Genomic DNA, 15910 nt, shown 5'->3' with positions numbered 1-15910 from the left:
GGTGGGGAAAGAATTTGAGTCTCTGTACTTTCCTGATATTTAAACATTTGAGAACAGTCAAAGAATCAGGAAAGGAGAGAAAACATGGTGACACAGGAGTTGCCTTAAAGTGTGAGGAAAGGAATGAAATGGATTCATAATACCTGAGGTTCTCTCTCCTTTTGATTGAGTGAAACAAAAATGCTCAGCTACTGCAGAATTTCCCTTATGCCATAAATTCTGAGAATGGTGAAGAGGTTCACCATGTGACTTGTATTAGTCTATGACTGGCGGATCGTTCTGACACCGAGCTGACTTCATCCGTGTCAGGGAGCGGAAGGACTTTCACTTTCTCTGGAACTAGTGCTCACTCATCTAAGCAGAGATCAGTTTACTGTTGGGATAGTCTTAGTGAAGCCAAGGGTAAAATTACCTGTTGTATCTGTCCCCTTCTGAGTGCAGTCCATGGAATACTCATCAGGAGCAAACTGGGAGAGCCTTTGGGATTCCTCCAGGGCTCAGCAGTTGGCTTTGGTCTGAGATCTCAGTGTTTGATGCCCTTTTATCTCAACCAACCGTGGACGTCCTCCCACTCTTCCTGTGGGCTTGATTCCACGAGCTCACTCTTATTCAGGGCCCATTTGGCCTCAACTCTCTCCATCTGAACATCTCTACACAGCTGGATCCAGACTCAGTGCAGACAATCTCGGTACTCATTTTCCCGCAGTACTGAGGTGACTCTGTGGGAGCAGATGCCCTGTGCTGAAGTTGGGAATCTCACTCGACACTCTTAGTCCTGAAGTCTACAACAGGGACATTTCAGTTCTAAATACAGTCTAACATACAAAAGAACCTTTTGCCATATGTTCATTATTATAAAGACACTGGTGTCCAATTATGCCCCATGAAATATAACTGTTGATTTAAAAAGCCTTGCTGATTGGCGTTCAGTGTCCCTTTGTCAAAAGAGATGTGAGGGAAATAAAACAAGATATAGCTGTATATGCAGGGGCCTTCCTTCCCTGCCTTAATCTTACATATGTCAGGCGATGTGAAAGGCACAGTCAGCTGATCATATAAGTAATATAAAGTGCCACTTTTTCCTCCTAGTGACAGCAATATTGATGGTCCCCAGTATGTTTTCTTGTTGGGAACCCGATTTCTGAAAACAATACTCTCCTTAATGACACAGTTCAGTTCTTGAACTACTTCTCTCTGACATAGACTTCTATCCCCTTTACAATTGTTAATTATGATGCAAAAGAGCTTTATTCTTTAATATTATAGGAGAAGTAGACAGGGCTTGGTGAATGCCGTCCCTCGGTCTTTAATGTATAGCCAGAGCCTAAGGCTTATTTTAAGTTTCAGACTGAAAGGCAAAGATAAACTATGGAAGTATTGTAAGCTAGGGTGGAAGATAACAGGGAGTGTTGAAGTATATGGCAAGCAGGAGGGCACACACCTTGTGTAAACTGAGTGTCACCATTCTGCTCCAATGAATTGTCACTGTGCAGAAACGTTGGTTCACTTTGCCAGAAAGCTTAGATTTTCAGGCAAAGATAAAAATGGGAATATTTTAAATGTGGAATCTTTCAAGTTCTAAATGTTAGCAACTAAGTAAAAAATTCAAAAAGGAAAAATATTCAGAGAGAGAGAGAGAGAGAGAGAGGCTGAGATCCAAGGGCTATAGATGGCCTATGGATTAGGTTTGTAGCTGGAGAATTTGGGGCTCACCTACTACTTTAGGCAGCGCCAGCAGGCTTTGATTGAATCTGATGACAAGAGAAGAACCTAGATGCAGAGGAGCAATGGCTCAGGAGGCGTGAGTACAAAACAGAGCAGTCATAGCTGTGTCTCAGATACTTGCAGGAATGCTTGGTGGCCACCTTTGCATATCTTAGGGGCTGCCACATGTGTAGGAAATAAAACAAAATATATCTGTACATGCAGGAGCTGTTCTTCATCATCAGCGGCCTAGAAAGGGATACTGGGGAGAGAGCACCATGGTTGGCTTCCCGAGTGTTCTCAGCTATCATATGCCCTTGGTACGGGAATGGCTGTTATGAAAGGGGCTCTTTCCTATAGCCTCATTGCTGTCTCTTGTTCATGAGGTTGTGTTTTGCTTTTCCTAGGCTGAGCTTGCGAAAATACTATCAATAAGGGGTCAGTGTGTAAATACTTTGGGATCCCTTCTCCAGAAAGTCCCAGACCATGTGAAGCGTTACTGTGAGGACAATGGGTGTAGCAAGCCAGAGAGCACGGAAAGTGAGACATTCAAAAAAGACCGGACCAGGCTCTGCTGATGAGGAGAGTGGCAGTGCGTGGCACTGCTGGACTCCTAAGCTAGGGAAGCTATTCATGAGGAAAGAGAACTCTAGCCCTCTGTGAGGGGCTTGGTGAAAGAACCAGACTCCCAGCTCCTTTTACCCTGGAGAATGCCCCCTCACCACTGCCCAGACCTCCCTGCCATCACTGTTTCCTGGATATTGATTTTCATAAAATAAATTATACTGCAGAGTAGATCTACTGCAGTATAATTTCTAATTACAAAGAGCTGGATTCAGATTCCAGTTCTGCCACAACATAACTTGGAGATTTCTTTGTATGAGAGAGGCTCAGTTTTCCCACTGGTTAAAATGGTTATGCTCATTATTTTGAGGATAGCAGTGGACACTAAATTAACTGAGGGAGTGCTTAGTAATGTCATTAACTTTTGAAGATCTTTGGTGGTCAGGGAGACTGGTGATGTGTCTCAATAGGACTTTTAAAGGGGAGATTGCTTGAGGCTCCCATCTTGATCCTGTTCCTGTAGCATGGTTCCATAACATTTTACCTCTTTTGAGCCCTTGTAGAAATGAGGAGAGGATGTGGTAGAATGATACCCCGAGTAGGGAGAGGTGCTATTCTTCCCGAATTGTTCTGTGTCTCTGGTTTCCTATTAGTAAGTCACCCATGACCTCGGTGCCAGGTCATCTTGTGTTTTTCAGCCCACTCTGGAGTATAAAGTACTCTACTTACATTCGGTGCTATCTAAGTGCTAATCATTACTGTGACATAACAACTTTAAGATGACAAATACATGGGAACAAGTGATGTTTGAGAGTAGTGTGGGACAGTTCCATGTGCTATTGGGTCTTTTACAAAAACCGTAACATAAACCATTCCATGATAAAATCATCATGTCAGAGAACAAAAACAGGGACAGAAACAAAGGCCTTTGAGAATCCAGCCAGGGAGAGGTGGTCATCAGAAGGCGAAAACTCTCCACATGGAGGAGGAAGGGTGGAGTTGGTGATGCTAAAGCTGACAGTTCTAGAAAACCAAAGTCAGAGTGCAAGATGGGAGCCTCAGTGAGAGAGAGAAGGTGAGGGTCTGTGCAATTGTCAGCAACAGAGAGGTTGTAGACTCCAGGATTCCTTCTGCATTGCACAGCCTTAGGGTCTGGTCTTCCTGACTGCAATGAATACAGAAAATTTAGCCTTAACTGTTTTGCCTGCTGTTGGCTCAGTGGGGTTGGCTGAAAAACCTGTCATCCAATTCCTTAAATTCTCACTGCCCTGTCTCCCTTAGTCTCTTTCCTTACAACTTCCCACTCTTTCTCTAGATGATTCTGTAATCTATAGCTTCTGCAATCAGGAAACATATATTTGGACAATTCCCATAGACTAGACTCTGTTTTGAATTACAGACATCTCACAAGTTCCTCTGCGCTGGATGACTTTGGGGAAAGATTTTGCCAGATAGAGGGAAAGGTCAGATGTGAGGGTTCATGAGTTACCTAGTGCGCAGTGCCTTCTTTGGAGGTATATTTGCCTCTCTTTGGCTCCACTTCACTGACCTGTCCTCTCCTTAGTGTTTACTGAGGTCCTGGTCTCTCCTGCACTGCTCCCTCCTGAAGATACTTTTCCCTTCCTGCTCTGGGGCTGTTCTGAGAAGGGAGAGGGAAGGAATGGAGCATTTTGGAGCAATTCCTCTCATGCTATCAAGCTTCAGCTTTTATAATCTTGGAAAGGCTCCACCTGGGAAAGAGTTCCAGAGAAAACAAACTTCAGATCCTGGCTCATATGGGAAAAGACTCATGTTCACGAAGGCAGCTTCAGGGACTTTGGCAGAGACTCAGAGCTGCTTGGCCCTGGCCTTGAACAGATCTGACATGGAGCCTCCCCAGGCCCATGGATGCTGCAGGGCCTCTAAAGAAGACTTCCCTCTCAGAAGCTAGAATCATCATATCTCTGCTATAGGAGTTTTGGGCCACATGTCTGCAGTGAAACAACAGCTTTGGTTGTCTGAGGCTTTATGCCCTAACTAAGGCAAGAACTGCTTCAAGATGTTACACTCTCATGACATCATCATCCTTTGTGGTATTTCTTCTCTTTTAGAAATTAGCTGAGTTCTATGGAAGATAAAAAGCCAGAATGAAGGTCTCGAGTCTAGCAGAATCATCTTCCAAATCATAAAAATCTTCCTTCCATGCCCAAGGGTGGCATTTGGAGTGACAATGATGGGCACAATTTGGGGGCATTCTAGTCCAAGAAAGGGATGAGTTCAAGCTTGTTAGGAAAAGGATTGTGTAGAGTTCATGGTGATGGCAAATCTTTCTTCCCTGACTCCAAGTTGTACCAGTTCTGTAATGCTATGGTAGAATACTCAGAGGAAAATGAATCTAAATTTTGTGCATAAGATAAACCATGTGCCCTTGTAGGCAAAGCATTGTGGGGACAAGAGTGGGGAAGACCTGGATTTCTGTTTCTGACATTGTGCATTTAAGAAGACTACTTCCCATAATTTTGTGCTTGGGGCTCAATACTGACCATTAATTCCCCCATGTCTGCCTCTTCTGCCAGGGGTCTTTTCAAATATAGACAATCATGGGATATTAAACTTGAAGGACAATAGAGATCATCTAGTCCCATCAACTCACTATATATATGAGGAGCCTGAGGTCCAGAGTGGGGATGTGTCTTACCCAAGGTCACATGGTGAGTTGCCTCCTTTGACTTTTTTGTGCAGTAAAGACCCCTTCCTCTACCAAATTTTGATTCTTAAGACTCAAATATTCACAGAATCTCCACATATCTCAAAGGGTCAGGATATGACCAGGTGTCCAGTGTGAGAATAACACTTAAGTCCCTTAGATTGTGGGAGTCTCTTCCAAAGGAAGAAACTTTACAGGACCTGGACAAAGGACTTAAGAGAAGTCAGACAAGGACCATAGTCTAGAGAGAGACAGTGCTGTCACAGACCCAAGACCTTTCCTCCCTCCCCACTCAGGTCCCAGGGAGTCCCTATGTGGGGTCAGCACAAAGAAGCCATCTCATCTTTAAACTCAGCTTTTCTCTAAATGTGATGCCATAGAAGAAAACAGTTCCCTTTATTTTTACAGATCTAACTGCAGGTCTTGAAGAGGAAGGGATCCCAACACCCAAAATTAGAAAATTGCTTTGACCACAATATGCCCTGAGCAAGAGGGGAGGAAAGTCTGAATACAAATAAATTGTCTCCTTCTCCCCATCATATGTCCCAAGTTTCTGTGGCCCACAAGCCTGCACATAGCTTCATGAGCATACAGGCTTACTGTGGTCATATATCCACCTCTGTGGCATGTGCACATATGTGTGCAGACTAGGACACACATATGCAGATGTGCACATTTTTTAGAGACATTTTTAAAGTCAGCTGAGAAACTTCTTTCTGGAAATTTGATGAAGAATAACTACACCTGACTGGCCAGAAAGAAACTGAGCTATCATGGAAACTTTCCTGTCTTGCAGCAACTGATGGCCCAGTGGCCGCCAACAAAATGTCTCCAGGGTATTTCCATCCCCTGTAAGATTTGGCTGGGAAGGCTCAGCTCTCAGCCACCAATTTTTAAACCTCCCACAGAACTGGCAACAGGTGAAAGGGTCAGTGAGGAAGAGCTTGGAGGCTTGGGAGTGTAGCACCTCACCTACTGGTGAGATCTAAACTAGTCTATGAAATGTCAGCTCTTAATTAGAAACACCCACTCCTAGGATTCCCAAGACAGTGAGTTCTGGGAAAGCAGTCTCTCCTCCCTATCTTTAGTGACCCAAGTATGCACACTCCTTTCCCATTCCCCATCAGGGCTTCTGCTTCCAGAAAGACTGTGATAGACCAACACCCCCTTAGCTGAATTTGCTCCTCCTCTTCCATGACAGTCCAAGGCCAAGTCCCCAAATGCTATGCCTATTTCCCTTCCTCAGTTCAGTGGAGGCTGTGGCAAAATGGATGTTTCCAGTTTCTCTGACCACACTTGATTTTAAGTTACCCCAAACCTGCACCCCTGATCCTTCCCTTGTGCTGGAAATTCATTTGGCTACTCCCACTATTTATCTATATCCATATCTCTAGTTTTTCCCCTTTTGAACTCCCTCTCTGTTTCCCCTCCTAGTTTTGATCTTCTTTGGGGGTTTTGGTTTTTACTTTATTTTGCTTTTTTCTGTTTTTCTGTTTTTTTTCTTTTTGTTTTTATAGGTTTCAGAGAAATTATGTTGAATCCAATAAGCCTTCCTGGACATTCCAAGCCTCTTAACCATGGCATCTATGTTGAGGATGTCAATGTTTATTTCAGCAAAGGACGTCATGGCTTTTAAAAACTCCTTTTAAGCCTCCTTGTTTTGATGTCACCTTGGTAGGCTGGGCCCTCTGAGAGGTTGGAAGCTCTAGGCGTTGTTCTCTTTGGATCCGGGGATGCTAAGTAGAAACCGCATGAGCCACCGGTGCCCCTGCACCATCTAACACCGCCATGAGGGGCATTCCCCCATCCACCACTGGCAGGGTTACCCCTTTCCTTCAGTCATCACTGTGCTCCTTTTTGTCCAGCCTACGAGGCAGCTCCTGCCACCATCCTTAGATGAGCCAATAAAGAGAATTACAAATCTGTGCACCAGGAGCCATCTTTTAAACACACTAGCCATTCTCTTGCTTTGTAAAAACAACCCAACTACCACAAGAAAGCCTGATGAAGTCCAGCCGTGCTCAGAAGTGTGAGGTCTCCCTGGCTCTCTCTAGGATACCGTGCTGTCCTCTTAGTGACCTCGTCGCCCTGCAAGCTACAGTGGGAAAGAGTCAGAGAGCAAGCAGCTAAGCAGAGGTGGAGACGGCGTGGTAAAAGGAGGGGGAGCCAGGCCCAAGCGTTGGCACCAGCCTAGGTCTCAGAGGGAAGAATGGAAACCAATCACTTTGTTTTTGTTTTGCTTTTGGTTTTTTGGTGGAGAAAATTTACCTTTTTTTGGACACACTTGCCCCGTCTTCCTCTTCTCTCTGGAATGGCTCACAGTGGTACGATGTTAGAGATTCCAAGTCTGTTCCCTGGAAAGAGCATTTCTCCAGGCTCCTCCTTGGCCCCTAGAGCTACAGTTCTGACAAGCTCTGGCTGCAGGAGGTCTTGCCCGTGAATTGGCCATCCTACTAGGACCTCAAGGGACCAAGGGAATCAGGGAACAAGGCTCTTCCTGCTAGTCCATGATCCTGGGATTGGCTCTCTTCTCCCACTTCCACTTATTCTTGACTCTGAGAACTTGTGGAACTCAATGGAATCACCATTTCAAGGTCAAGATGAACTGAAGGGGAAGAGAAGTAAAAATTGGCCTCCTCCAGCCCTTCTCATGGCACCAATGGAAGTGTCATCCTGTTCTCTGGTCAATCTGTGTGTTTACTTTGCTTGCTTTGACTCATGCCTTACTCCATAGCCACCCTCTCCCAAAGAGGGGCTCTGTTTCCCCCACTTTCAGCTTGACCTATGGGGAAGGGGGAAGGGAATGACTGTCCCTTGCTTGATAGGAAAGGCACATTTGTGGGCCAGCTTGGCTGAGCGGGCTTCTGGCTTACCCAGCTCTCCGCACATCCATAGAAGTTCCTGTTGTGAAAAGGCAGCCTCAGTTAGCCCTTGACAGTGAAGAACAAGGACCAGGGAGCACCCCATGGGTGGTTCTTGGGACAAAATTGCAGTTGTTTATAGCCAGTGTGTTTTGGGGTTTGTCACACAGCAATTGAAACTAGATCCTATGCTTTTAGTTAATTTCCCAGGGAATTAAGAATCCTACTTAAGGGTTTTCTCCCTGGCTCCTGTGGATGGTTTCCAACTTGGTTCTGCAGATGCCTCTCTGGGATTTGAAACCAGGAAGCTTTCCAAGTTTTTTCTCAGTATCTGGGTGGCCTTCCAGGCCTCTGGGTTTTTGAGAGTATTGCCTGGGGGTCCAGGTTTTCTCCAGGGCCTCCAATTATACATTAGCTCTGCCCAGCTCCTGACCCTGTTCCCCACTGCTCCTCACCAGGCTCTTCCCCAGCACACCCTGCTGCCCTGTGGTCCAAGGCCTCCTCCTGAGTGTGGCTTTAAGGAGTAAGCTTGAGGATGATGTTTTTTTTAATTATTGTAAATCATTACCTCATTTCCAGCCTCCCAGGCTCCATTCATCCCAGCATCTTTTATTCTGCCATTTCTTCACCTTGTGCTCTGACAATGGAGCATTGTGTTTCCACAGAGACTTATAGGAGTGTTCAGTGTATAGTTTCTTAATAAACACTTTATTTTCTAATGAAACAACTGGATCAGACCTCTTATTTGGAAATTTTCAAAGAATATTAAATATAAAGTAATTCCAGGCTCCCCACATTTGTTTCTTGCTTTATTATTATTCCTTTAAAGAAATTTCTTAATTCAGTTCTGGCTGAAAAGGTGTTTTATAATCATTTCTAATGGTTACTTTCACTGAGACTCCTCCAGTTAGGTCAGGGTCATACAGTGAAGTGCTTCCTCATCTTATTGAGAAGTAAATAAAGACTCAGAGAATTTGAATGATTTGCCCAAGGTCACACAGCATGAGAGCCACAAGAAAAATTTGAACCTGACTCCTGGAGATATTACGAGGGCCACTGGGATTCATACTCTTTTGGTGCCTGGAGGACTTTTCTGTGATCTAAGAAGCCAAGACTTACAGAGATCTTCTCTTTAGTGCTGAGGTGTATAGAGGGATCTGGGATGGAGGATCATTAATCTCTGCTGGGTCAACAAATCAGTGGGGTTCTCCTAGGGATGGAGATTTTGCATCTTTTCTGTGTGTTTTAGAATGTGACCCTGACTAAAGAAAGATGGGGCTCTGAGATTACTGGTCTATCTCATGATCATTTAGGAAGACCACATACACACATACACACATACACACACACACACACACACACACACACACACAAACACAGACACACGACATACTCAGGTGTATTGACAAGTGCTGTATGGGCTGAAAGAGTTGTGGCAAATAGTCTGGGGATCCTATAGAGTCAAGTTAGAAAAGCTGGCCATATTGGGCCCTGGGCCCTGACAGAGCCAAAAGGTTGAAATACCTCTGTGCCTTACACTCTTGCTTTTAGGAGAAAAGACTACTTTGTGAAGGAGATACGGAGCAGGAGGGTTTGGGAGAGATACTGGGTGAATTTGATCACTCAGGAAGTAAAGAAGAAATGAGACAAGAGTGAGGTCACTGGGGAGTCCAACTGGGAACCAGTCAGGCTAGGTTTGTGCATTCATCTTACCTTCAGGCTATCTGTAGTTTGGCCAAGGCTGCTCCTGCCCTCCAACATGGCTGGTTGTGGTGTGTCCCAGCTCTGCAATTCTTTGTTCTCAGTGGCTCCAGAGAGTCTGATTTGGAACATGGATTCCTGAGGGTTGAAACTGTCCTTGAGACTATGGTGGAAGGAATGCATGGTTTAAAGGGGGGAACTCTCATTTTCAGTATGAGAGAGCTTTTAGCTTCATTTTGTTCCATCTCAGAGGGCCTGCTGATGCAAGGGAAAATAACTAATGGGTAGAATAGAAGTAGCCCCTGAAAAAGCAAATTCATCCTCAGCTCAGAAGTATGGCTCAGCATTAGCCTAGGTGAAGGGAGACGTGCTCTTGTGATTCAGCAGGGGCCAAGAGGAAAAGATGGATGCATGGATCCTCTAGAGGTTTGCCCATAAGGAGAGGAGTTCTTGTCTGGTGGCTTCCATTTATCTATAGAGTATAAGGCAGGGCCTTGAGCCAAGAGAGAGGATCTGCAGAGAGATGAAAAGGTCTGAAATCAAAGCAGAAGGCCCAGCAGCAGATGGCAGGGAAACAACAGAAGACTGGAGGGCAGAGGGAGTTCGTATTTGGAAATGGATGTTTGTCTTTTGGCTTTTGCTTTCCACGGGCTCCTCTAGGTGTTGAGATGCCATAGCATCTATCCCCCTATCAGATGTCTGAGGCAGGAGAGCAGGCACAAGGCATACCACAGAGCTGTGCCCAGCCCAGGAACAATGCCAACTTGACTGTATCACCTGCTATACCAGCAGTAAAAATGTATTATATGTATCATAGGAAATACTACCCAGAACCAGGTGCATCCTACCCACAGAAAAGCTGAGGCTCAGAAGGATTCAGTAATGAAGCTGGGCTTTCTGAGCTGTGATTGGCAGCGCCAGTTTGGACCCGGGGCTCTGCCTGCCTCTATCCCTCTGTGGCTTCACACAGCAGCTCCTCTCTCCTGTAGGGCTGCACAGTCCTAGCCCCACGCTCTACGTCCACATAGAAAGGGAAGTCTTTCAGGGGCTTTTGGGATAAGGAAAGCCTCATTCCAAAGTTCCTTTTGAAACCCTCTGAGGAGGATGATGCTAAAGACTTTCTCGAAAAGAACATCCATCATGTTCTCTTCTCATTCACTGTAGCATTTGCTGACTGGGTTCCTGGAGGTGTGGCTGGTCTTAGATCTAAAACTCATCACCTGGCTGGTAGTGGGAAAGATTTTCTAACAGTCACGGCATCTTTGGCCTTGAGGGGGAACTTACTGGAGGAGAAGATCTAATCATGAGGTTAGTCAATTAGGCTGCCTCAGTCTGGACAAGTATGAGTGAGATCAGACAAGGTGGTGGAAAAAATCCTCATCTGACTACTCACCTCTATTTAACCTTTCTTTATGACACCTTGGAGCCCTCCTGGTGTGCCAGAGCTGGGTTATGTGATTCTCACCCATGCAAAGATGGATTGGTAAGCAAATTCGACCTGAGAGCCAACCTGGCCTCTGGCCTCCCCATTCCTGCCCTCTCATGTGGGAATTCTTTTCGGCAGCCAAGTTCTCAGTGGCTGCCTGCTCACCTCCGCCTCCTCAGCCACAGGTGTAACCAACAGTAGCACAGTGTGGGCTGTGACACCTCCACACTCATCTTAGCTCCCTCAGGTCAGGCTGGCTTAAGCAAAGGATCTAGCATCTCAGACACAATAGTAAAGCAGCTGGGGAGGATTTGATGCTGCTGAGAGGACACAGAGGTGGGCTGATCCACGTAGAACAAACTCGTTGTTGTGTAGATTTCTGAGCTGAGCCTGACAGGGATTAGGCAAAGAGCTGGAGCCTTGTGCGTCAGTGTTTGCTGATTCCAGTGGTTAGGGCTTCACTTGCACATTGCTACCAGCATGACTCTGAAAGCAACAATGAAATGAGGAAAGTTGGGAGGGTACAGGAGGGAGAGGTGGGGTACAGTGATACTGGCTACTCTGCAAAAGAGCAGGGGAGGACTCCAGCAGGAAAGCGGAGGACTGAGGAGGTTGTGCACAGTGGGGAGCCTGACTAGATTCTGGGTTGCCTAGCAAAGTCCCAGAATTTCACTCCTTCCTGTCCTTGCTGTGTCTTCTTGCTCCTTCCCCCCACTCATTTAATGGGGGTCAAGGTGGGCGTGGCTGCTTGCAGTCCAGAGTTTCTTTGAACAGCTCTGGTCATGCATTTTGCCTCTAGAAATCCTACTGTCACCACTCCCTGCACCTCCCACTTCCCAGAGGAACTTCAGCTTAGATTTGACAATACATTTTCCAAGGTAAATAGGAGAGCTTCTTCAACCTATTTGAACTCACAAGTAAGTTGCAGAAGTGTTAGCAGCAGATAAGGTTAATTATCTGCTCTTTGGGTGGTTCTTATTACATCAAGTTTCTGAAGTCCATTTGGGTGGGATGTTAGTCTAAGTTCTTCCAACTCAAGTGGATGAAATGTTGGTAGAGTGACCTGGCTTCCCTTTTGCTTAAACCTTGGCTTACCCAGAGAGGAGATTTCTGCATGAGTGATAAATCCAAAGACCTCTCTGCATTTTGACCCTCTCCACGTGACATGTGACACTTTTCTTACCACGAAATACCTGTGTGCTTGGGATGCTTCCGTCTTCCTTTCCCACTGCTCTTAGCCTCCCAGTAAAATGCTCTTTGGTGAGGAATTGTAACGATGAAGAGGATGAGGGAGATATTCGGGCTGAAGCCTTTGCTTAGCTCCTGTGAGAGAAGGAAGAAAGGCAGGAGAATCTCTGTGGAGTGCAGATTCTGTGGGGCTGTTCAGGAGGCTGGTGGCTCACATTGTGTTAGAGGACTCTGGATAAGTCTATTTTATTTGTGAAGGAACTTGGAACATTTTGAGCTATAAAAACAGGCACCAGTTCCTAAAAGAACAGCCTGAGTTGTTGGGAGATGTAGCTGAGAGCTCTTGTGGTATTTTCATGCCTGCAGAACAGGGAGTGTTTGCGCTTCCTGCTGGGTAACTCAGGATCCATGTTCCCCATGACTCTGCCAAAAGGAGCCTCTTAAGGCTGCACCTGTGATGTAGGCTAACTTGGCCTTGTTTTGGCTAAGGGTACAGAGAGATTTATGTAGTATACATAAGAATGGAGCTTGGCTTTTCTGAGGGTACTGGGCTGTTCTCATTTCATCCCCAAGAGAAAAGCCAAGCAATGTCATGAGTTCAGAGGAGAAGAAGCAGAGCTCCTTGCTTAGCCATGAAGGGGGGTTTGAAGGGCAAGAAGTGAGACTGCACAAAGCCAGGACTGCTGTACCTGACTTGTGGTTTCATCAGAGTTGGAGGGACAGAGATCATGTCTGTTTGGAAAATACTACCAAGTCTGACAGTGGGAAGTAATGCTGGATGTCTCAGGAGCCAACAGTGACAACCAGTCCGTCTTTATGACTCTCCTCCCTCCCTTTCTGCCGCCTGCCTGCTGTTACCATGGGAGTGAAGTGAAGCCCGCTTCTGTCTTAGGGGACCTTGAAGGAGCAAGTGGCGTATTTGCCTCAAAAGACACATTCTCTCCAGCTCTTGTCCTCCAGTTTATTCTATAATGAGAAAGACAAAGACTTAGCTGGTAAATGGTGAGGTGACTTCACAGCTGTCACATATGCCCCAGTGGTACTTCTTCTGCAGAGCTGTGAGGTACCACTTGTTTTCTTAGTTCTGAAGCTCACATTGGCCTTTCTGCTGGGACCCTTGTGGTGTCTTGTAATGTTCTTTACTTTAAAGAGCTTGTGGTGGCTTTTGGCCAAAATCACAGAATCCTGACCCCTGGGGGAAGAGAGGGAGTGGGTGTAGGGAAAGGGGCCACAGGTGCTCTTAGAGGGATGTGGCACGGTCCTTACATGCTGCATAGACCTAGGGAAACAATTACTTACCAGTCAGGTTTATGAAGGTGTCAGCGGCACATGACATGGAATAACCACAGAGTCTGAAGTTGAAAGGGCTTAGCCTCAGCAACAGGAGACTGCTGACCGTATGGAAGAAGCTTGCACACTTCCAGACTTTCTAGGCACTAGGTCATCTCCAAGATCTGCTCTCTTGTTGCCCGTGTCCAGGCAAGACCAAACTCTGTGCCCTCATATCTGTGTCCCATGACTTACCAAGATAAATGCCTCATCTTGGGTCATCCTACAATCTTAGGAAGGAAGAAAATTCCAGAATGTTTACTAAGTCCAGCCTATGAATTACATGTACAACAAAGTATCAGTATTCTCCTGCAGTTAAGAGAGAATAAGAGAACGTGAGAGTAAGTTTCCAAGAAACTTTTGTCATGGATGTTTTTCTGAAATCTCACCCTGGTCAAGCAGGTGGGTCTAGGAACCAGGATGCTTTCACATGAGGGCCATAGCTCTGAACCCAGACCTTTTGCTTCCAAGGAGGCCAGATACAGAACTGGCCAGTGAGAACTTGAATCTGTTTTTTTCCACAGTCAGTGGGAAGCAGGGGAGGCCACACCAATACAGAACATATTCTGAGAATGTCTTTCATGGGAGAATTTAAATTTTGAGTCCATATTTAAATGTCTCAGAATTGTTCCATTTTTATGGCTGTTAATTTGGCATCTCATCCTACAATAAGAAACAGTTGCTGCTCAGGGCCCCTAAAGCCAAATGGGCAACCTGGAAGACCAGAATCATCCCACTTAGCCTTTGCAGAATGGTGACTCTGCTATCTTAATAATTTCATTAAGTCAATCATTTCACCAACTGTTATTCCACACAAATGGGTCAGTTTTCTGGCCAAAGCTTCAGTTACTGCAATATGGTTCTCTCTTAATTTGAAATCCCCAAGTTGCAGGAAGATCTTTATTTCTTACTGCAGTTACTAGATAGATGATGTGAAGGTCAAGTGTTCCCTTCTTCATGGACTGCAGCACTGTTCCCCTTCAGTCTATGAGATGCTAAGGATCAATCATGAAACTCTGGAGAACGTTGCCTTGGGTCGCCAGCTCTTACAGATTCTCAACTTGTATTAGATATGAAAGGCTCTGAGAAGCCCTGCTGTAAACAAACCTTTCATTCTGCTACTCCCCCAATCTAAATGGAACATTCTTCACTTAATATCTATTAATAGACTCAGCACACACGCTTTAGGAAATACTGGTTATTGTGGTTATTATGCGATTCAGAAGCTTTCAAAGAAGAACTAAGCAGGATGTTCCCTAAGCCACTCACTTTCCTATAACAAGCAACAACCACACCCACAACCTCTACCTAGTTGTAGGCTTAATCCCTTACTTCTGCTGTCCTCAAAGAGTCAGAAAAGATTCTGGGTGCTGGTGGGTAGTGGACCCAGTGAAGAGCAGCGGTTTTCACTGTGCGATCTTAGAAGAGAACGGTAAGTCTTCACATACCGCTTTCACCTGCTGCACTAAACCCAACCACCCTCCAAACTGGTGGAGATGATATCGCCCAGTGATAGCACAAAGGAATGAAGACCTGGAGCCGGGTGTCACCATTACCACTAACAAAATGACCTGCGGTAAGTTACCTTTCCTTGTTCCATATATGTTGAGTATCTGGTAAGGGGCTTGCTGATCCCTATAGAAAATACTCTACTGGGGGAAATGCTGCCCCCAATGCAATGTCCCCATGGGTCACTACTGTCTCCTGGTATATGGCATCTCCTGATTGTCAGGTTCCTCTCTGCTGAATATGTTGACAAATCAGGGGGAAAAAGTGAAAGGGATGGCTACCTTTGGGGTAGAGTTCAGTGAATTTCTTCAGATGACAAAGGCAGCAGATGCTTGGGGGTTAACAGACCCTCTTGGTCACAGTTGAACAGGACCAAGCGGGAGTTCTCTATGAGATTTTCCAGCTTTGATCTCAAGAAGGCAGCTCTGCCTAACAAATAGTCTGAAATGTCAAAGAATAAATGTTAGAACTTGAGGGTCGTTCTCCAGGGAGTTGCATGGGCTGGCAAGGGAGGGAGGGGAGGAGGGAGAGAGGGACACAAGAAGAATTCTTCACATAAAGATTCTGACTTGGTTTTGTGATATTTAAGAACAAAGAAAGCTCTGAATTATTTATAACATAGAAGATGGAAGCAGACTGTGGAGAAGGGGCTAGGCTTAGGATGGAGGCTCATGTTCTATTATTTAGCTGCCCCGGGCTTGAACTGGTAAAACTTCTCTTGTTGACATGATACAGACATTTCCAAGGGTTATCTGTTACAGTTATTACCTGTTATTGATACTATTTTAATTAAGGAAGCCCACACCCTGTGATATATAGGCTGGGGAAGACAATTTGTAGGAAACGATCATTGCAAAGAACAAGATCTCTCTTCCTTTCAAGAGTCCCCAGCACATCCTCAGTATAGAGGTCCACCTCTCTCACACACAGCCCCTAGCTTCT

General features: G+C 45.5%; 1 protein-coding gene across 6 annotated transcripts in view; it reads left to right on the top strand.

The window, feature by feature from the left end:
- Nucleotides 1-15910, top strand: part of Ntrk3 (neurotrophic receptor tyrosine kinase 3) — a 382309-nt gene that overhangs the window by 260496 nt on the left and 105903 nt on the right. Inside the window, exons 13-14 of one of the 6 annotated variants that reach the window (XM_003475258.5) lie at nt 4824-4958; nt 6472-8542. The exons of 4 other annotated variants lie outside the window; for them this stretch is intronic. In XM_003475258.5, coding sequence (XP_003475306.1) covers nt 4824-4958; nt 6472-6590 — 254 coding nt within the window. In that variant the 3' untranslated portion in view covers nt 6591-8542. Of the gene's footprint in view, nt 1-4823; nt 4959-6471; nt 8543-15910 lie in introns of those variants that run through there. One more of the 6 variants, XM_063250019.1, reaches the window with a different exon arrangement.

The sequence above is a fragment of the Cavia porcellus genome, unplaced genomic scaffold (assembly GCF_034190915.1).
Source record: "Cavia porcellus strain 051 isolate PalLab524CR breed Dunkin Hartley unplaced genomic scaffold, mCavPor4.1 scaffold_6, whole genome shotgun sequence".
In the NCBI taxonomy this organism is placed as follows: Eukaryota; Metazoa; Chordata; class Mammalia; order Rodentia; family Caviidae; genus Cavia; species Cavia porcellus.
This window is presented reverse-complemented; position numbering and strand designations above follow the sequence as displayed.